Source organism: Papaver somniferum, chromosome 1, assembly GCF_003573695.1.
Source record: "Papaver somniferum cultivar HN1 chromosome 1, ASM357369v1, whole genome shotgun sequence".
Taxonomy (NCBI): domain Eukaryota; kingdom Viridiplantae; phylum Streptophyta; class Magnoliopsida; order Ranunculales; family Papaveraceae; genus Papaver; species Papaver somniferum.
The window spans coordinates 204,068,037-204,089,965 of record NC_039358.1 but is presented as its reverse complement, the minus strand read 5'-3'; the positions used below and the strand labels follow the sequence as shown (position 1 = coordinate 204,089,965).

General features: G+C 40.3%; 1 protein-coding gene across 1 annotated transcript; it reads right to left on the bottom strand.

Annotated features, from left to right (window-relative positions):
- Positions 1–459: 459 nt before the first annotated feature.
- Positions 460–4,324, bottom strand: LOC113312868 (eukaryotic initiation factor 4A-3-like). Its single transcript, XM_026561602.1, has 7 exons — positions 3,957–4,324; positions 2,877–3,198; positions 2,661–2,768; positions 2,425–2,544; positions 1,423–1,590; positions 984–1,070; positions 460–874 (listed from the first exon to the last, which is right to left on the bottom strand). Exons 1-7 carry the CDS (start codon positions 4,268–4,270, stop codon positions 761–763), a joined length of 1,233 nt encoding a protein of 410 aa, XP_026417387.1. The 5' UTR covers positions 4,271–4,324; the 3' UTR covers positions 460–760.
- Positions 4,325–21,929: the final 17,605 nt, after the last annotated feature.

Here is a 21,929-nt window from a genome sequence, read left to right as displayed (position 1 = left end):
ATAACTCGTCTAATAACCATGAAAAGAGAACACACTCATCAACTGTATAGGGTGTAGATCGAACATGGTTCAATGGGTTGGAGCGGTAAAAATTGGTCGGAATTGTTCTTCATCTTCATTTAGTTTTCTTTGTGCTGTAATGTTAAAATTTGCCATCTGATCCTCTCCTTGGAAATTCACCATAACCCCTTCAACAAATACTATCGCATGACCACCTGGTGCAGTTGCCATGAATATGACAGTTTTTTACACCTTTGATGCGTTGTTAGAAAAGAAAACACAACACTCAGGCAACTCCTTCAGGAATTCCAATTACTACTTTTTACCCCAATTACTACATTGCTTCAGCCTATGGGCTACTAAAATCTATAAGAAAGAGCACTTTAGAATTTGTCATAGCCTTGCATTTTACTGAAGGCCTTAACTAATAAGTAAAGCTATAAATAAAGACCTAAGAAGTTTACACCTGAAAAAAATAGGGGTTAATATTTAGATCAAACAAAAAAGCACTGCAAGTTATACCAACACCAGGTTTGGCCTGTTAATGTAGAATCTGATACAAAAGAAGAACTTGAAACAATCTCATAAACACGTCCCAAAAATCAATCCAAACTTGTTCTGTTTCTTTCTTCCCAAGCAGCGGAAATCTGCAAATCATTTGCATTTGCATTTGCATTTACAGTAGTTGCAGCTATTTTGCAAAAATCAACAAGTAAAAGTTCATTCCAGAACACTTGCTTGGCATCATCATTCAGATCATCTATATTAGATCAGCCACGTTCATCGGCATCTCATCAATTTGAGTACTGTAGTACTGCTCTATGTCTCTGAGAATCCTGATATCATCATTTCGTACAAAGTTTATGGCAACACCCTGCAGATAAAAGCCAAGACAGTATTATATCATATACAAAAAATAACAAGAGAGCCCAGTGTCTGAAAACGAGAACTCAGTGATTGAAAACCAGAGAGAAATAATTTACCTTGCGCCCGAAACGACCAGATCGACCAATCCGATGAATATAAAGTTCACGATTGTTTGGAAGGTCATAATTAATAACCAAGGACACCTAAAAAGCACAAGTGGTATGAGTTAGCAGAAAAATTAAGTGAACCAATTCTGACTGCAAAAAAGCAATTGCTTGACGAAAAATATCTATATAATTTCATTTTTGATCTATCCATAAAAGGTTCGAAAGTTTAAATCAAATAGAACCCATGGAAATGTGAGTCAGTGCCAATTCCCCAGCTTAGCTATTCTGGGGGATTGACAGTTAGCTATCTAACTGTCTAACCAACAATCACCTAAAAGTTTACCAAAAACCTATTGTGGTTTCTATTTGACAGAGAGATAAGTGGGATTAATGAATGGCGGATATGGTGCACAATCAAATTTAGAAAAACGAGACTGAAAAAACTGACCTGTTGAACATCAATCCCACGAGCCCATACATCTGTTGTTATCAGAACACGGGTGGCCCCGTCTCTGAACTCTTTCATGATTGCATCTCGCTCCCTCTGAGGCATGTCTCCATGCATTGAAGAGACTGTGAAGTTATAGCTGCGCATCTTCTCAGTTAACCAATCAACCTGCTCATGACAAAATGAAATTGGTATATGAGAACTGTGTATCTTTGTCAGGCATCATCATAAACTTCACAGTAAGGAAGCACCTATGGTGACATTAACTTGTAGGCTTCTAGATCTTTGAGGTGAACATGTCTCACATAAGTACCACTTATAATACAATAGAAATAGTCAGACATCCGTTTTTGTCTCTCAGTGTTCTAATTTGACCTCGTATTATTGTTACTTCTATTTTGTACATGGAGATATTTAAGTAAAAAGCCGCATAAGAGGCCACTTTGCTTAATATACAGTAGAGATAGCGTGGTATGAGAGTTATTTATAACCCTATAGTCTATTGAATGAGAGATAATCAAAACCAAGAAAAAGTTCTGTTTCCTTTTATCTGTTGTTATCTCTCCATCCTCCGTTTCTCTAAGTCTCTACCATATAAAAAGCAAAGAGGTGTTTTGCCCCTATTTACTATATGATATCCCCACATACAACAATGAAGTGAAAATAATTTGATGCCAAATTCATAAAATCTGTTTACTTAGGAACACTAAAACATACATTCAACTCCAAAAACCACGTGCAGCGCATGTGCACTCTACTAGTCTTAGTAAAATAATCTTATCTTTATGACTTTATATTGCACAGGACAAGGTGATTACACAAATATGATCATCTGAGATGAAAAATGGTAGGGTAAAAAGGTATTTTGGTATTTAGTATTTACAATTTCCCTAAGGAATTGCTTACATCCTAGATGTAACTACAGTTGGCAGGCAGTGGATCAGAGTCCGTGTAATTCACACACTACATAAACATACACCAGAAAAGACAGACAGGCATTACCTTCCTCTTTGTGTTACAGAAAATAACAGCTTGAGTGATCGTCAGAGTATCGTAAAGATCGCACAAAGTATCAAACTTCCATTCTTCCTTCTCAACAGCAACAAAAAATTGTTTGATACCCTAACATAACAAACAAAAAGGTACACCAATTAATAACCAAATAGTTAACACACCGATATAATAATATCTGACACATGTAACAGAAGCCTGACTAAGATAAGTTATAGGCTGCATACCTCCAACGTCAATTCATCACGTTTTACAAGGATCCTCACAGGTTCTGTCATGAACTTGTTAGTGATTTCCAGTATTTCATGAGGAAGTGTTGCCGAAATTAAACAAACCTATATATACAAACATAATATTAGCATCAACGGCAAACATAATGAAACCTTTTAATCATAGAGTGCACAAAATAAAGAACAAACTAGCTTCAGTGAAATCCTTTGTACCTGAAGTTCTGGTGGAAGATATCGGTAAACGTCATAGATTTGATCTTTAAAACCTCTGCTCAACATCTCATCAGATTCATCAAGTATTAATAATTTGATGGCTCGAGTACGCAACGATCTTCTCTTAATCATATCACAAACTCTCCCTGGTGTACCAGATACAATATGAACTCCATTCTCTAGTTTTCGAATGTCTTCGCCGACACTCTGACCTCCAATACAAGCATGAGCCTGAATTTTCATATGATCACCAATGGCTAATATAACTTTCTCAGTTTGTGTTGCTAATTCTCTTGTTGGTGACAAAATCAATGCTTGAACCCTAAACACAAAATCAACATTCAAAGTTAATGGGATAATCAAAAAAGAGAGCTCAAAACAAAACCAAATTAAAACTTGTTGAGACATTAATCAAAAGACACCTATAAAAAATAAATCCATCATCCACCAGATCCTCCATCCACAACTGCAAACCACCAGAATGCCACCAACTATATCCACAATCAGAATCTATAGTGGGCATTGCTGCCATGGCTGGGCGGTGCACCTACTGGTTAACTTTTGGTGGCTTTGAGGAATGGTACTGGTGGTTCTGGTCTGGTTTCGTTGAATGGTTGTGGCCCTGGCGGTTTTATTGGTGCTGCACTGGCTGGTTATTTTTAGGCTGTTGTGTAAGATGCTGGTGATTCTGGAGGTGGCTCTGTTGAATGGTGCTGGTTCTGGTGGGTGGTGTTATTGGTGCTGAACCTTCTATAATTTTTTGGCAGTTTTATTAGATGGTGGTGATTCTGGTGGTGGCTTTGTTGAATGGTGGTAGTGCTGGTGGATGGCAGGGGTGGTGGTTCTGGCAGTGGTTGTTAAATTCCGGTAGTTATTGCTGGTGTCGGTCTACTGAAACACCTAATTTCCACTTTTAATTTCAAAATAAACCCTAAAATTATACTTTCAACTCAATTCTCTAATCAATCCCAGAAATCAAAACAACCCCAGATTATAATCCCCTAAAACAAACCAAAACCCCAAACTTAATTACAAAAATTAAACAAAAAAAAACTAGGGTTTCAGATCATCAGAACTTACTCATGATTAGAAGTATCAACGATTTGACAAACAGTTAGAGCAATCATAGAAGTCTTTCCAGTACCAGATTGAGCTTGAGCAATCACATCTCGACCTTGGATAATAGGCATAACAGCTCTTTGTTGAATAGCAGATGGTTTTTCAAATCCGTATTCGTAAATCCCACGGAGTAAATCATTCTTAATACCCATTTCATCGAAGGTGCTAACTGGTTGTACTCCATCACTTGTTTCAAACACTAATTTATCATCATCTATTCCTCCTCCAGCGTTGTTCCTTCTAGGGTTTCTCGGTGCTTCTGAAGTTGTTGCCATGGCTCTGCGAAAGAGAGAGAGAGAGAGAGAGAAAGAAAGAAAGAAGAAGAATAATTTTCTAGGGCACCGATTTTGGGGATAGAGATTTTTTTATATAGCCCGGTTTTTGGGTTGAGTCAGATTAGTCAGTCGAGTCAGTTTTGAGGGGTGAATTGTTGATTTACGAGTCGGACGAGTCTGATGACCGGTCAAGGTTCAAGAAACTGACATGGCTGCTAACGAGGGGTCCCCGCATACTGGTGAGGGTAGGGATGTCAACGGGTCCGGTTCCTCCCGGGTATCATACTACCCAGAATCGGACCCTATTATTTTTTTCGGTTCCGGGTCCTAACGGTTCCGAATCCGGTTCCTAAATTAATGAATCCAGAACCGGACCCTATTAAACAGCCGGGGTATCTACCGGTTCCGGGTATTAAACGGTTATGTAGAAAATCCTCTTTTGTTTGTTTGAAGCATCCATGGCCTTTGTCATGAGTAATAGTAGAAACTAGTTCGACATCCTTGCTACATAATTTTATAAATCTAGCAATCTCAGGGTGTGCCTTTTCTCTTCTCTATCAATCTAGCGGTTCTGTGATGCCAGCTGTGAGGACTGAAGTAGCGAATATAGTGCCTCCAATATATAGCATTGTATGACTTCTCTCTTTCATGTTACCTCGTTTTAGTGAAGTTTATTCGATTTGGTATTTCTAGTTCATATTATCAACAATAACACTTAGATGTAGAAAGATAACCATTCCACCTGTCTGCTGGAGATTATCCAGCATCAGGTACACATAGCAAGATAAGAAAGTTCAAATGTAAAGTTGGGAAATACATCCTTATTAAGTTTAATTTGTCGATGCAAATTCATTTTATTTCAGGAAATGATTGCTAAAGAGTTCAAGGATTTGAGTTCTCATAATTGGCATATTGCGCTAGTAAGTAACAGAATCTCCATATCCACTCATTCTCTAGTACCGTGTTTGTAATTTGAGCAAACAGTATATATACAGTATACTGGCACCGCACCCCATAGTTTATGATTGCATCATTTTTCAAAGTCCCAATACCATTTTGGTGATGCTATCATATTCATTTGCCTTCCAAAATTTATTATTATTTCTTTTTGACTTGGATTTAAATAATTTTTATAAAATTTATTATTTCTTATTAATGTACTAAATAAAGATTAAATATAAGAGAAAAATTTAAAACGAGTAAAATATCAAAGCTAAAACTAGCAAAAACATGAAAAAAAGTATGAATAAACGGGTACCCGATACCCGCGGGTATCCAACGGATATTACCCATTTGGACCCGTTTAGATTCGGGTCCAATCGGGTAATTACCCGTCGGGTCCTAAGTTGCTAATGAGTCCAACTTTAGGACCCGGAACCGGACCCAAGTCTACCGGATCCGGTTCCGGTTCCGGATAATGGGTACACATTGACAGCCCTAGGTGAGGGTACTAAAACCCATATAAGTAACAAAACAAAAAATCCTATGTCTTATATAGGTTTCGGTGCCCTCACTAATAATTTGGCATATATAGCTTTCTGTGCTTTCCCCAATAACAATGTTGGAAACTGACTTGTGCAAATCGTCTTTTATATATCAGAATGATTTTATTAGGAGCATACACAGTCTAAAAGCCAGATTTTCTAATAGGAAGGTAGTCAATTAGGACTTCTGGAGATTTTCGGAGAGGTACGAATCTCTAGTTAGTGGGTCTCGACTCTTTCAAAATTTCTGAAAATCTATGTTACTGGATAGAGGGTTTTTGAAAATCTATCAAATTCTTTGTTATCGAATGTGAACTTTAATATCATGGATTTGGATTTTTGAGAGACTCTTTAATGGGAATATGTTTGAGAGAAGTCTCTCCAAAATAGGTGATATTTTGAGAGACTTCTATATTTAGATTTTTTTATTTTTTCAAAGAATGTGTAAATAAAAAATATGAAAAGTTAATAAAAAAGTAAAAAATGATAGTACATAACAAAGAAAAGTGAAGACGTATTTTCGTGTGCCTTAAGTATTCAAAAAAATATTATCGTTGAATTTTCAATAAAAAATTATTAATATACCATATTAATTAGTAAATAAATAAATTTTCTTTTAATTTTTTTTTTTAATTTAAAAATCATAATCAATAATAAATTAAACAAAGCTTTTAGTTGGCAGCCTAGCAACAAGCTGGGCTCCAACACCTTTCTGAATAGCAATGCCTAATCTATGAAAAATAAAGCTACCATAACCACTACCAGCGTTGTTACTAACCAAACAGTTCTTCAGACGCTTGAAAAAACATAAAGTATCCTCACCCAATTCTTCTAGAGTAGAAAAAGCTAAAACACCCAGACCATAACCATGGGAAACACACTTGTCCAAGTGTTTAGTGTGTTTACGTGAGACCGCACTAGATATAGCATTACTATTCAGAAATATTTTTTTTATTTGATTAATATTTTTTATCTATAGTTTTTTTTCCCCAAATCTGGCATTGGGCAAGGAACTAAATCTAGTCGGGCGGAGATAAAAAAATTGGACGCAAGTAATAAGTGCGCGTACTTTCACTCGTACACAAATTATAAAAGTGTCTGAACTTTAGGAGAAGATACAATCTGTGTTTGAGTCCGGAATCAGTTACAATCTCCGGCGAACGAAAGTCAAATTTTCTCACCATATGTGGCTTCACTTTATAACTTTTTAAACTTTTAGCTTTCTAGTACACCATGATGCGGCTGTTCATTTCTTTTCTCTCTTTTTCATATATCAATTTCGAGAATGATGGATACACCGAAAAGATTCAACCGAGCTGGGCACTATATGAGAGGGAGCGTGGGCCCCACTCCCTATCCTAATGTTGAGAGGCACATCAGGACCGCCGATCCCCTCTTGGTGCCTACCTCGGCGCTGCTTTTCCGTGGGTCTAGCAAATTCCTATGGCTTTTATAACCATGACAGTAGATGGTAGGGTTACATGGGTATGACCGACGTAACTCTAGGCTGATATTGTTTGTTTTTTTATTTCACTTGACCGATTCTTCTGAATGAATCTGACTAGCAAGGTTACATAATTGTTTGTATGGTAAAATTATTTTTACCCCAAACATGAATTTGTTGATGATTTTGCTGATTTGAATCCGATGTTTATTCTGCAATTGAATGGAGTAATTCGGGGGGGGGGGGGGGGGGGGGGACCTTCTGATGCCTAAGTTAGCAAGAGATTTTTCGCATGAGTTTTTGTGGGGAAGATTGCATACATGTCTGGGTTGTAAACCTGCCCATTTATATGTTACAAATTTCCGTTTTAGATGCAGGCATGAATTGCAGTTACTAGCCCTGCATGCCTCCTGCAGTAACTGGCCCCTGCATGTCTCTTGTAGCAACTGGCATTGACCGGCCCTACATGTTTCCAGAATCTTCCTCTTGGGTTACGGAATTGGCTAAACCAAAAGGTGTGAAGGGTTGCCCCAAATTAAGTGTGGGACGTAGAAATCCGTTAGGCAAACTGTACGGGGCTTGAACATCCGAGGATACTTAGCTAAGTTGCTTCGCAACACGCTGAATCAGGAGTACGGGAATAGGTTACACCACGATTCACTGAATCAGGACTATATGATTAAGTAACGTCGCGCTACACTGAATCAGAAGTAGGGAATTAAGTTGTTACGCGCTACACTGAATCAGACCAATTGGTCCAGACGGTGCTACCGCCTGCCACAACCAGGAACTTCCCCCGCCACCTGATGCCGTCGTCGATCACTGTCGCCACCGAACGCTGCCGGGCATTGCCGCCGGCTCTGCCCTGCCATTTCCACTGTTGTCGTAGAAGACCACCGTCGCCGGCTGCCACCGGCGACCTGCTGCTGTATCGATGCCGTTGAAGATGAAGATTCTGCCAATGACATCATGATGACGTTGTCGGATGACGCAATACTGATGCAATTGACAGCGTTAGAGTTAACAGAATATGTTTAATCTAGACAGAATCTTCTGACGGCAACGGAATATTCTAACAGAATCGGCATCTCCTGACGTCATGATGACGTATGGTGATGTATGATGACATCAGCGAACATAATCTGCTGACTCGGCTTTTCCGCTGACTGAGCGTCCCCTGATTGGCCCCTCCTTGTTGACGAGGCACCTGCTTGTCTTTAGTACAGTATTTTACCTATGGGCTTAGTTAGCCAAGTGTGGCTAACTAAAGGAGTTACTAGGCCCAATAAACATACTTTGGCTAATCAGTGGAGTATTTTGGGCCTAAGTACACCATTTTTATTATGAAACCATATTAGTCTCCCATTGCTAGCTTAAGTTTGACTACTTGAGGCCTATCTTCTTAGTGTAAAATATTATGTTACAAACATCGCCCCCTCTTAATCCATAACTAGTTATGGGTTAAGAAGTTCGGGTTTTCCAATTCTATTGGATTCGCTATTTTCTGGCGCGTTGCATAACTCGCCCCCAAGCGCGTTGCTCGGAGTGTTATCCGACTCGCCCCCAGGAATGTAATGAATGCACTGGAGTGTCATATATCTCGCTCCCAAATGGTTGAGGTGACATAGAACTCGCCCCCAGTATGCTATGTGTCATGCTGCTCAATGCTCGCGCAAGGGTGCACTTCCCTGATGCATTTTGCTCGCGCATGGAATGTAAGGTTGAGTTTTCTGCTATCTTGAATTCGCGATGGGGGCCAATCCTACTATTCAAGATGCGCGCAGAGTCGAGATGTGTACATTTTCACATGCTTGGATAGGTGAAAATGTTCGCCACATTTCGTTGATGTCCCATATGTGGGGACACAATTGGAATAGGGTAGAAATGCTCGAACTGTGCATTCGCCCTACCTGTGAGGTGTCAATGATGTCGCTGACAGTAGATTTGAATTGTACTGTTTTGCAATTTAGGGCTGACTGCAGGTTTAAACGTCCGCAGCAGCTTATAATTAAAGATGAACAATTTTGATACAGTGAATATCAAAATAATGTTGAATTAAATTTCGGAATAGAAATAACAAGATAAATACCTACCGCTTGACAACAGCTGCCTCATTAAAACCTTTGCGTGGAAAACCCAGTGGGATAAAACCATCTCAAAGGAAAAAGAGTGCGTCACAGCAGGATTTGAGACTACTCCTAATGATAAAACTTCTTCAAGTGGAATGAATTCCATGGCTTCCATGGTTTTGAATCTTTAGTTCCATCGAGGTTCCTTAAGTAGTGGGAGCCATGAGATGATGCTGGCATGTCCACTATGTATGGACCTTCCCAGTTTGCTCCAAGTTTCCCACAGTTTGGTTCGATTGTGGCGGCTCGAGTTTTCTTCAAGACATATTCCCCTGGTCTGAATGACTGTTATCTGACTTTACGATCATAGCTCAGCTTGATTGCCTGCTGGCATCAGATCAACTGCTGTAAGGATGTTTCTCTTTATCCAAAGCCAGTATGCTGTCATTTTTCCCAGATTTGACAACACGAGTTTTGGTAGTCTTGAGATATGTCTTGGTAGGTATGACTGCTTCTGTCTCATAAGCCAGTGTGAACGGAAAAAATCCAGTGGATCTTTTTGGGGTCGTTCAATAGGACCATAAGACTCCAGGGAATTCCTCCGTCAATTTTCCCTTCGCCTTCTCCAGTATTTTCTTGAGATTGTCCATAATAACGCAATTGGTCTCTTCTGCCTGCCCGTTGATATGATCATAGTAGGGAGATGAGAAATTGTGGCGAATATTTGATGAGTGCCAAATATTGTATATATTTATCCCTTTTTGTTGGCATTTAACTCATCTTTTGTGCATTAATTCTACATTTTATCCCATATTCTGTATTTTCATTGTTTTCAAGAATAAATATTTTTCTTACTTAATTTTGCATTTTTAGGTAATAAATAAAGTCTGGATGAATTGCGGAGCGGAATAGAGCAGAAAAGTAGTGAAAAGCCGGGAGGAATTACGCAAGGAAGCCGCAAAGAATGGAGCGCACGTCCAAAAAGCTGGAAGTGGGCTCAAGAAGAAGAAAGTTGTTCTTAAAGAAGAAGTGGGCTCAAGGTTTTCCAAGCCCAAAACCCTTACCCAAACCCATTTTCTATAACCAAAACCGCCTCCATCTTCAGCCGTCGGATTGGATCCATCTCATCATCCGATGGTCGCTCCTTCATCGCGCATCAAAATCTGAAGCTCCTGCAAAACACCATAGTGCCTAAATTCCAAGCCTTCAGATTAGATCATATTTAGATCCTACGGTCGCTTCTCTGCCTGTTCATCAAATATCGATACTTCCGGTTAACACTACAACACCTAACCTCGATCTTCGCCGTTGATTTTGTTGTATCAAAGCATCCGACGGTCGCTACCAGCCTCTTCAGGGGTAGCCATCCGATTCACCTACCAGCTTCGCATCCAGTGACTCAGATTCGCCAACATCGAAATTTTATATCCCGCCTCACACACTAGCAACCTATACCTATACCCTAAACTATCGATCCATTCTTCTCCTCTTTCTTTCTTCTTCTTCCCCTCTCCTGCAACAGTGACCCTTCCCCCAAATCACTCCACCATCTTCTCCCCCAAATCACTCCACCATCCTTTCCCCAAATCATTCAACCATCACCATAACCTCCACCATCACCCGACAGAACAAACCCCCAAACAATCCCCCTAAACCTAGCTGTTTTATCCTCTCTCACCAACTGTCCTAGGTGAGGTTGATAAAACATCTCGATTTAGGGAAATTAATGGTAGCAGAAGATTCAGGAGGGAGCATAAGGACGATTCAAAGCATGGGTGCTCGATTTCAAGGCTCAATTTTCAACAAATTAGGTAACCCTAATTTCTGATTTTTGGGAAAAGGGGGAAGAACCCTAATTTTAATCTGTGGGTATAAATATGTACTGTTGGGTTGTGTTATAGACTATCTCTGGGCTAGCCAGTGAACAAATTATTGAATCAATTCTCATTTTTTTTCAATTTCTGTCTTAGCAACAGTTGATAGTGTGTATGTGTGTATCTTGTTTATCTGTTGCATTTGAATTCAGTTTGTTGTATGAATGCTTTAGTTATACTCATGGTTAGCATGAGCTAAACAGCATCAGGCCAAGGCTCAGCTGAAGCCTTGTGCACTGTCAAGTGACTAGAAGCTAGGATAGTTACTTCCATGCTATGTTTTGCTTGAGCAAATGGGAGATACCAATGCACATAGTGCTTGTGATTGGTTGTGCTGTCAAAAGACAGCCAATGCTAGGGGCAGACTATTGAGCAATTTAGTATTCTTCTATTTCTAGATGTATGCATAGGATCAAACTCAACCTAGAAACATGTCATTTGATTAGGACACAAGGTGGATCCTAAGCCTTGGCTTACCCACCAATTCCTTCTCAGTCACTTACATTTTCAGTCCTGTGTGCTTTCAATTCAATTTATTTTCTTGCCTTTTTTTTCTTGCACTTTGAAGCCTTTTGTGCACTGAAGTCAGTGCACAAACTCACCTCTGCCCTTGGCTTCCAAGCCTTGGTTCTTGTCTGTTTTCCTTGCTGCTGTGGTTCTTTACTAGGTTCTTTCCTTGCTGTGGTTCCTTGCTGCTGTGGTTCTTGTCTGTATGCCATATTGCTTTACCTTGCATCATCAATACACACTTTAGCTAGGAAGACTTCTTGTATGCTCCTCTCCCTGTGGACAAACCCCCACTCATCACTATATTATAAATCTTGACCTTGTATACTTGCAAGTGTTTTGTGTGCTTCCCATTTTCACACCAAGTTTTTGGCGCCGCTGCCGGGGAGCTGGCTGCCATATTTTTGAAGTTTTCATAGCTGTTGTGGCCTTGTTGTGCTTGCATAGTTGTGTGTGTTCATTGCTATCTTGTTCACTTGCTAACTGCTGCTGGAGCTGTGCATTATTTGTTGTTGCTGCCAAGCCTGCTGCAAAGCCTGCTGCTGTTGTTGTTGCTGCTGCTGTTGCTGTTGCTGCTGTTGCTGCTGCTGCTGGTGCCTTCTCTGCCAAGCTGTGCTGTGCTGTTGCTGCCAAGTGAAGCTGCTGGGCTGCCAACTGAAGTGAAGCTGCTGGGCTCTGCCCTCTTCTAGTGGGCTTGTACTTTTCTGAATTGGGCTTCACCAAGTGCTGCTGGGCTCTGCCTCCTTTTGTTGCTGGGCTCGTGGTCTTCTGTGAGCTGGGCTTCGTTGTTGCTGCTGCTGGGCTCTGCTCCACCTGTTGCTGCTGGGATTGAACTTGAGCGTGAGCTTAGGACGATCATAAAGCCCAACTGGGCTTTGCAACTAAAAGGGGACTAAAAGCCTATTTTTGGGCTTCCCTCCAAAAAACAAGTAAGCCTAACCCATGAGTTAACCCACTTGGGCCTCATTTAAATTCAAATTCGGGCTTGTAATAATTAATTTAATTATTTATTTGGGATTGTAATAATTTTTATTTTCTTTTTCTTTTTTTTTTATATTTGGGACTGTAATTATTTTTTTTTGTTTTCTTTTATTTTTCTTTTTTCTTTTATGGGTTTGTTTTAATTATTATTATTGTTTTATTTTCTTTTATGAGTTGTGATAATTTATGCTAGGTTTAGTTCAAAAAAATTTTTTTTCCAAAGCCCAAATTTTTTAAACCAAAAACAAAACCCCTTCTTTAAACCAAAACTCATTCAAAACCAAATCTTCATAACCCTTGTGGGCCAAATTGTTTCTGATTGCTCTGTCTGACCAACATGTTAGTTAAGGTACCTACTAGGACATGATTGTGACCTACAGAGACCAGACAAACAGACTTGTTAGAATTAACCCAGACGAACCTATCGAAATTCTAAGTTCTGAGGGAGACAGTCCAGATCAACCAGAAACAATGAGAGAACCCCGTACCCTCAAGGATTATATGTACCCAACTAGAGCCAGTCAACCTTCTTGTATTTTGCTGCCCGAGGCTAATGGCCATTATGAGCTGAAATCAAGCACAATACAGATGCTTCCTATTTTTAGAGGTGTTGAGAATGAAAACCCGTACCACCACGTGAGAGAATTCGAGGAAATTTGTGGAACTCTGCGTTTCACTCAAATGACCGACGAAACCCTGAAGTTAAGGCTTTTTCCTTTCTCCCTGAAAGATAAGGCAAAGGCTGGCTCTATGCTTTACAGCCTCAATCCATCATGACATGGGATGACCTCATAAAGGAGTTTTTCAAAAAGTTTTTCCCGAACCACAAGACTGCGACAATTCGTCAAAGTCTGAATAGCTTGTGCAATTAGAAGGTGAGACCTTAGCTAGATACCTGGAGAGATTCAATGAATTATTGCTCCAATGTCCCCATCATGGTTTTGAAAAATGGAGACTTGTGCAAATTTTGTATGAAGTCTAGATGTGTCCACCCGAACAACGGTTGAGTCGATGTGTAATGGTCTATTCGTAGATAAAACTGCTGACGCGTCTTGGGACTTCTTGATTGAAGTAGCTGAAAAGACGCAACAGTGGGAATCCATCCGTGAAACCAGAAAGACTACATCCGAAGCAAAGGCTTTTAGGATTGAAGCGGATTTTGAGGGTAGAGCAAACATGGCATCAATAGTTAGGAGATTAGAAGAGTTAGAACTACATAAAAATTCAAAACCTTCCACCACTACTCTCCGAGAACATGTCGCTTCGTCTGTTTGTGCTGCTTGTAACGACCCCAACCATCAATTCCAAAATTGTCCAGATTTGCTTGCAGTCCAGGAGTCTAGGCTTGAACAGGCACATGCCATGTTTCAAAAACCAGAGCATAACCCTTATTCACAGACCTACAATCCAGGATGGAGAAACCACCCTAACTTTTCATGGTCAAAAGGACCCACTCAAGGAGGACCATCTCAACCCAATCAGAGCTATCAAAACAATCAGGGATATCAGAACAATCAAGGTTATCAACACCCGAGAAACCCTCAACAACAATCAACTCAAATCAACAACAATCATATCCTCAACACAATAGACAAGAGATTATCCACCCTAGAGGAAATGTTCCAGAGTTTGATGCAAAGTCAGAAAAATCTAGATCAAAAGATGGATCAAATATGTGAGAGAGAAAAGGGTAAACTTCCGAGCCAACCCCAACAAAATCCAAAGAGGATATTTCAAACAGGCACAACATCCTGCACTGAAACCTCACCTGATCAAATCCATGCCATTACCACCCTCCGAAGTGGTAAAGTCATCGAGAACAACGGGGCGAACCTAATGAATCTGATACAAATTCCACGTCTCCACAACCCCAGAAAACCAAAGAATCTGAGCAAGTTGGAAAATCTGACAATTCTACTGCTGTGAATGTCCCTTTGCCAACTCATCTTCCTGTTGCTCCATTTCCTCAAAGATTGATCTATCAACAGAAAAGTACCCATTACAATGAGATGTTAGATCTGTTCAAGAGAGTCAACATCAACATTCCTTTTCTTGAAGCAATCAAGCAAATCCCTGCTATGCCAAATTCCTCAAAGACTTGTGTACTCAAAAGCGCAAGCTCAATGTGCAAAAACGTGCTTTCTTAGCTGAGCAGGTAGTTCCATCATTCTGAACAAAACTCCACCCAAGTTTAGGGATCCAGGATGTCCAACAATTTCTTGCACTATAGGAGAACACACGGTCAATAAAGCGTTATTAGACCTAGGTGCAAGTGTTAACCTACTGCCATATTCTGTTTATGAGCAGTTAGGTCTTGGGGAGTTGAAACCAACATCTATCACTCTACAACTGGCAGACCGATCTGTCAAGATTCCTCGTGGAGTGGTCGAAGATTTTTGATCAAGGTTGACAAATTCTATTTTCCCGTAGACTTCATTGTCTTAGACACTCAACCTGTACAAAACCCAGACTGTCACATTCCTGTCATCTTAGGACGTCCTTTCTTGGCTACGTCCAACGCGATCATAACTGTCGGAATGGAGTGTTAAAACTGTCTTTTGGTAACATGACGGTAGAATTGAATGTGTTCGATATTAGTCAACAACCTGTGAATCTTGATGATGATGTGCATGAAGTTAATATGATTGAAGGATTAATGCAAGATTCGTTGACTAACATTCTATCCGTCGACCCCTTTCAAGCATGTATGGAGAACTTTAACCCTGATTCCTATGATGATGCATACTGTAGTGACGTCCTATCTCTGCTCGAATCTGTACCTCAAATGGACGTCACTGAAAGGAAATATGAAGTGGAACCACCCTACTCTCTGATTCCAAGCTTATTCCATCCATTGTTGAGCCACCCAAGCTTGAATTGAAAACATTGCCTAGTACGTTGAAGTACGCATTCCTAGGTTCTTCTGATACTTTACCTGTCATTATTTCATCATGTTTAGACACGGAACAGGAAAGTAAGCTTTTAGAAGTACTTAAGGAACACAAAGAGGCCTTAGGATGGACCATCTCAGATCTCAAAGGAATTAGTCCCACCATTTGCATGCACCACATTAACCTTGAAGAGAATGCCAAACCATCGAGGGAAATGCAAAGGAGACTTAATCCTAACATGAGAGATGTAGTCAAAGGAGAGATCCTGAAACTACTTGATGCGGGTATCATATACCCAATTCCCGATAGCAAATGGGTTAGTCCCATTCAAGTTGTGCCTAAGAAGTCAGGCATTACTGTGTTCAGAACGACAAGAATGAATTAGTCCCTACTCGTACAACCACAGGATGGCGAGTATGCATCGAAGTTGACACAAGAAGTAACAAGGAAGGATCACTTCCCGCTCCCTTTCATTGACCAAATGCTAGAACGTGTGTCTGGACACAGTCACTACTGTTTTCTAGATGGCTTTTCCGGTTATAACCAAATTCACATTGCTCCAAGAGAAGACAGGAAAAAACTACATTCACGTGTCCATTTGGGACGTTTGCTTATAGACGTATGCCCTTCGGGTTGTGTAATGCACCTGCTACTTTTCAGCGTTGCATGATGAGCATTTTTTCTGACATGATAGATAGTTTTCTCGAGATCTTTATGGATGATTTCTCTGTTTTTGGTTCCTCGTTTGACGAATGTTTGAAGCATCTTGCCCTCGTGATATCCAGATGTAAAGAAAAGAACCTTGTTCTAAATTGGGAAAAATGCCATTTTATGGTGAATTCAGGAATAGTTCTAGGACACATCATCTCAGAAAGGAATTGAAGTGGATAAAGCTAAAGTTGACCTCATTCAACATCTACCACAACCTTGCTCTGTGAAGGAGATCAGATCATTTCTAGGTCATGCTGGTTTTTACCGGCGATTCATCAAAGATTTCAGCAAAATCTCCAGACCTCTGTGCAGTCTTCTCTCCAAAGATGTTGCCTTCAATTTCGATGCTGCTTGTGTGAAGGCATGGGAGGAATTAAAAACCCTTCTCACCACCGCTCCTATAGTCCGACCACCCGATTGGAAGCTTCCGTTCGAACTTATGTGTGATGCCTCTGATTATGCTGTTGGTGCTGTTTTAGGACAGCGAGTTGATAGACTACCATATGTGATATACTATGCTAGCAAAACCCTTAATGATGCCCAACTCAATTATTCAACTACCGAGAAGGAATTGCTTGCCGTCGTTTTCGCATTAGACAAGTTTAGATCTTATCTGATAGGGTCTAAGATCATCATATACACAGACCATGCGGCTTTGAAGTATCTTCTTTCCAAGAAGGATGCTAAAGCTCGCCTTATTCGATGGATACTCTTATTACAGGAATTCGATCTCGAAATCCGTGATAAGAAAGGTTGTGAGAATGTGGTTGCTGATCATTTGTCTAGATTAACTTTAGAGTCTATTGATGAATTGAGCTGATTAGAGAATCATTCCCAGATGAACAGCTGATGTCTATCTCAGACCTTCCTTGGTTTGCTGATATTGTTAACTACCTCGCTACAGGTAGGATGCCCTCACGTTGGTCGAGACAAGACCGCTCTAAATTCCTGGCTGAAGTCAAACATTTCCTTTGGGATGACCCATATTTGTTTAAGTACTGCCCAGACCAAATCATTAGGAGATGTGTCCCCAACACTGAACAGAAAGATGTGATATCTTTCTGTCATGACCAAGCATGTGGAGGCCATTTCAGTGCCAAGAAAACCGCTGCAAAGATCTTGCAGTGTGGATTCTATTGGCCATCATTGTTCAAGGATTGCCATGATTATTGTGTTGCTTGTGAACGCTGTCAAAAGCTAGGAAGCATTTCGAGGAGAAACATGATGCCATTGAACCCCATTTTGATTGTGGAGATTTTTGATGTTTGGGGGATAGACTTCATGGGTCCATTTCCCATGTCTGACAGCAAGTTGTACATCCTAGTCGCAGTTGATTACGTTTCTAAGTGGGTAGAAGCCATAGCAACCAGAACAAATGACCACAAGGTGGTACTTTCATTTCTAAAGGAAACATATTTTCACGTTTTGGTACCCCTAGAGCTATCATCAGTGACGGCGGTTCACATTTTCGTAACAAGTACTTTGAGTCTTTAGTACGCAAGTATGGCATAACTCACAAGGTTGCTACTCCGTACCACCCTCAGACTAGTGGACAAGTGGAAGTGTCTAATAGGGAAATTAAGCACATTCTGGAGAAGACGGTCAACCCGTCCAGGAAAGATTGGTCATTGAGATTGAATGATGCTTTGTGGGCCTATAGAACAGCTTATAAGACACCAATTGGCATGTCCCCCTATCGTCTAGTGTATGGAAAGCCGTGCCATCTACCTGTGGAATTAGAACATCGTGCCTACTGGGCAATCAAAGAGCTGAACTTCTCTCTGGACGAAGCTGGAATTCAAGGAAACTTCAACTCAACGAGTTGGAAGAATTGAGAAATGAGGCTTATGACAGTGCCAAGCTGTACAAGCAGAAGATGAAGATGTTTCATGACAAGCGTATTCTACGCAAATCCTTCACTCCTGGTCAGAAAGTCTTGCTGTATGACTCCCGATTACATCTTTTTCCAGGAAAACTGCGTTCCAGATGGAAGGGTCCGTACCTAGTACGCACAGTTTTTCCTCATGGAGCTGTAGAGCTGGAGGATGTCTCCAACAAGAACGTTTTCAAAGTCAACGGGCAGAGATTAAAGCCATTCCTTGAGCCATTTCCACCCGACATTGAAACAACCAACCTGGAGGACCCAGTCTATGTGGACTAAACTGGTCCACTCTTTCCCTAAATAACCAAAAAGTTTTCCAAATTTCCCTAAAAACCAAAATTTTCGTTTTCCCATCAAAACCAAATGTTTCCCAACAAAACCAAATTTTTTCCAAAAAGTCCAATCCCATTAAAAACCAAATTTTCTTGTAGATAATGTGTTAGTTAAATTTCCTTTGTGTATATTTTGTGCTCATCCATTGTGACTCCTAATATGATGGATTTTTGCCTTGAATAACGGAGTTTTAATCGAGCTCGCCGTACAATCGGGTATTCTCTCTCCTTTTACTCTACTCAGCATGTTCCTCTTCATATATGTTTTATAATTCTTTCCATATTTTGAAACATTGAGGACAATGTTTAGTTTAGGTTTGGGGGTATAGAGTAGATACCATGATAATTGCCATAATTGAAAACGAACTCCTTCTTCTTTTGAAAAAATTGAAAAATTCCAAAAAAAAATTAAAAATCAAAATTCAAAAAAAAAAAAAATTAAAAAATAAAATCAAAAAATGGAGCTCATTTACCTTGAAATGTTGACTCTTGTGCAAATATGTATTTTTATTAGGAGTCTTAGTCTAGATATTTAGGCACCCTGATTCTAGCACAATTCACATAGTGATAAGAAATTTGCACGCGCACGATCTACCAATACATGTATGGCCTCGATCTTCAAGGTGTTTGATAGGAAGTTACGATTGCCAATCACTTTAGAATACTGAACGAAACTTGACTAGCTTGTTCTTTGGTTGGTTGGGATAGAAGGTGGAGGTTACATTAAGAAAGACAACCATCGAATTTAACTGGGTGCATCAAAAAGGGCTACCTCTTGCAAAGTGTCATGTAATTTTTGTTTCCTTTTGTTATGTATCAAAAGTGTTTCCTTCAAAAAAAAAAAAAAAAAAAAAAAAAAAATATCAGAAAAATACAAAAAAATCAAGTATTTATCAATTCCATCATCTCTTGTTCCAAAAATAAAAAGAGAATAGTCAATGTAAATAAGAGTCATGTAAAGAGTCATTTTGTTGTTTTTGTAATAAGCAAGGAGGGTGTATGCCATTGATGTACAACGCGAGTAATTGTGAAATACCTCCAACTCATTCACAATTCTCGTAAAGTCCGGACAGCTAGCTAGATTTCGACCTCAGTTCTTAGCCTGAGAAACTATCTCTTGGTGATTAGTAGTCATAACTTCAGATCTTTCTTTACACATGTGTAGATACACTTTACACTCTTATCACATGTCTTTTTTGTTATCAGTGCTAGGATTGTGCCTTCGATAGCTAGATTGACATCTCCATTTTGCTGTGAGCTTAAACTGTTTTGCACATGTCACATTTGATGGAATCTGAGCTTATATTTTGACCTAGAAATTTGTAGGTACGTTCTAAGCAAACCTTCACGAGACTTCAACTCGTCCACTAGGGACACTTAGTGGTTTAAAAGGCTTAGTGCATACGCTAAATGCATTCGAGAGACCAGCGACAGTGGTATAGTTAGGATTTCCTTAGTTTTGTTTTACTTGAGGACAAGTAAAATTCAGGTTTGGGGGTATTTGATGAGTGCCAAATATTGTATATATTTATCCCTTTTTGTTGGCATTTAACTCATCTTTTGTGCATTAATTCTACATTTTATCCCATATTCTGTATTTTCATTGTTTTCAAGAATAAATATTTTTCTTAATTAATTTTGCATTTTTAGGTAATAAATAAAGTCTGGATGAATTGCGGAGCGGAATAGAGCAGAAAAGTAGTGAAAAGCCGGGAGGAATTACGCAAGGAAGCCGCAAAGAATGGAGCGCACGTCCAAAAAGCTGGAAGTGGGCTCAAGAAGAAGAAAGTTGTTCTTAAAGAAGAAGTGGGCTCAAGGTTTTCCAAGCCCAAAACCCTTACCCAAACCCATTTTCTATAACCAAAACCGCCTCCATCTTCAGCCGTCGGATTGGATCCATCTCATCATCCGATGGTCGCTCCTTCATCGCGCATCAAAATCTGAAGCTCCTGCAAAACACCATAGTGCCTAAATTCCAAGCCTTCAGATTAGATCATATTTAGATCCTACGGTCGCTTCTCTGCCTGTTCATCAAATATCGATACTTCCGGTTAACACTACAACACCTAACCTCGATCTTCGCCGTTGATTTTGTTGTATCAAAGCATCCGACGGTCGCTACCAGCCTCTTCAGGGGTAGCCATCCGATTCACCTACCAGCTTCGCATCCAGTGACTCAGATTCGCCAACATCGAAATTTTATATCCCGCCTCACACACTAGCAACCTATACCTATACCCTAAACTATCGATCCATTCTTCTCCTCTTTCTTTCTTCTTCTTCCCCTCTCCTGCAACAGTGACCCTTCCCCCAAATCACTCCACCATCTTCTCCCCCAAATCACTCCACCATCCTTTCCCCAAATCATTCAACCATCACCATAACCTCCACCATCACCCGACAGAACAAACCCCCAAACAATCCCCCTAAACCTAGCTGTTTTATCCTCTCTCACCAATATTCAGGTTCTTGCAAAAGTCTTTAATCACCCCAGAATCGAAATGCTTCCCATTGTCTGTTACTATCGCGTCTGAGATTCCAAATCTGCTGACGATATTCTCCCATATGAACCTTTTCACATCATGTCTGGTAATGTGTATCAATGCCACTGCTTCTACCCACTTAGTGAAATAATCAGTAGCGGCTAGTACGAATTTAACGCTTCCAGGAGCTTTGGGAAGTGGTCCGACGATGTCTAATCCCCACATAGAGAATGGCCAGGGACTAAAAACTGGATGCAATTTGTTGGCGGGCCTTTAGGAACTGGAGCGTGCTCTTGGCATAACACACATTTTTGTGCGTATTCTTTAGCATCTTTCTGCATGTATGGCCAGAAGTATCCCTGGGTAAGTATCTTGTGCGCGAGACTGCGCCCTCTAGAATGGTTGCCACATATTCCTTCATGAGCCTCCGCCAATATCCGTTGCCTTTCTTCTGCTGATATGCACCGCAAAAATGGCTCCAAAGCTATAGGTTTGTGGTACAGCTGTCCCTCGATCATTGAATATCTCCAAGAATTTTTCTTCACTTTTGAAGCGAGATGCTCATCTTCTGGGAGTTCACTGGTTGTCAAATACCAAACATAAGGTTGACGCCAGTCTGAAGTGTTTTCAGCAGGACTGCTTGAATCATCTATCACTGGACTGTCAACATCCATATTGATGTCAAGGTTCTCGGTATCTCCTTGTGCTGATGTAGTTTCCCTCTCGCGCCCCACTAGCGTGTTCGAGAGCCAGAACAAAGTGGTTGTCAGATATGCTAGGTAACTCTTGGAAATCCACCACAATGAAACAGGTGGTATCAGTTTCGACTGCGGAAGAAAGATATGCTAAAGCATTTGCGTGCCTGTTTTCCAGCCATGGTCGCTTCCCAATAGAGAACTGGTCGAACTCATTTGCCAGCTCTCTCATATGATCCAAATATAAGGCCATCCTTTCTTATTTGGCTCTGTAGGTCCCCAAAAACTGGTTAACTACTAGCATGG

Coding starts and splice junctions, on each gene's coding strand:
- LOC113312868 (XM_026561602.1), bottom strand. CDS start 4,270: ATGGCAACAACTTCAGAAGCACCGAGAAACCCTAGAAGGAACAACGCT. Junction 1,591..2,424: donor TCTGTAACACAAAGAGGAAG/GTAATGCCTGTC, acceptor TGTCATGAGCAG/GTTGATTGGTTAACTGAGAA. Junction 1,071..1,422: donor GTGGGATTGATGTTCAACAG/GTCAGTTTTTTC, acceptor TGTGCTTTTTAG/GTGTCCTTGGTTATTAATTA.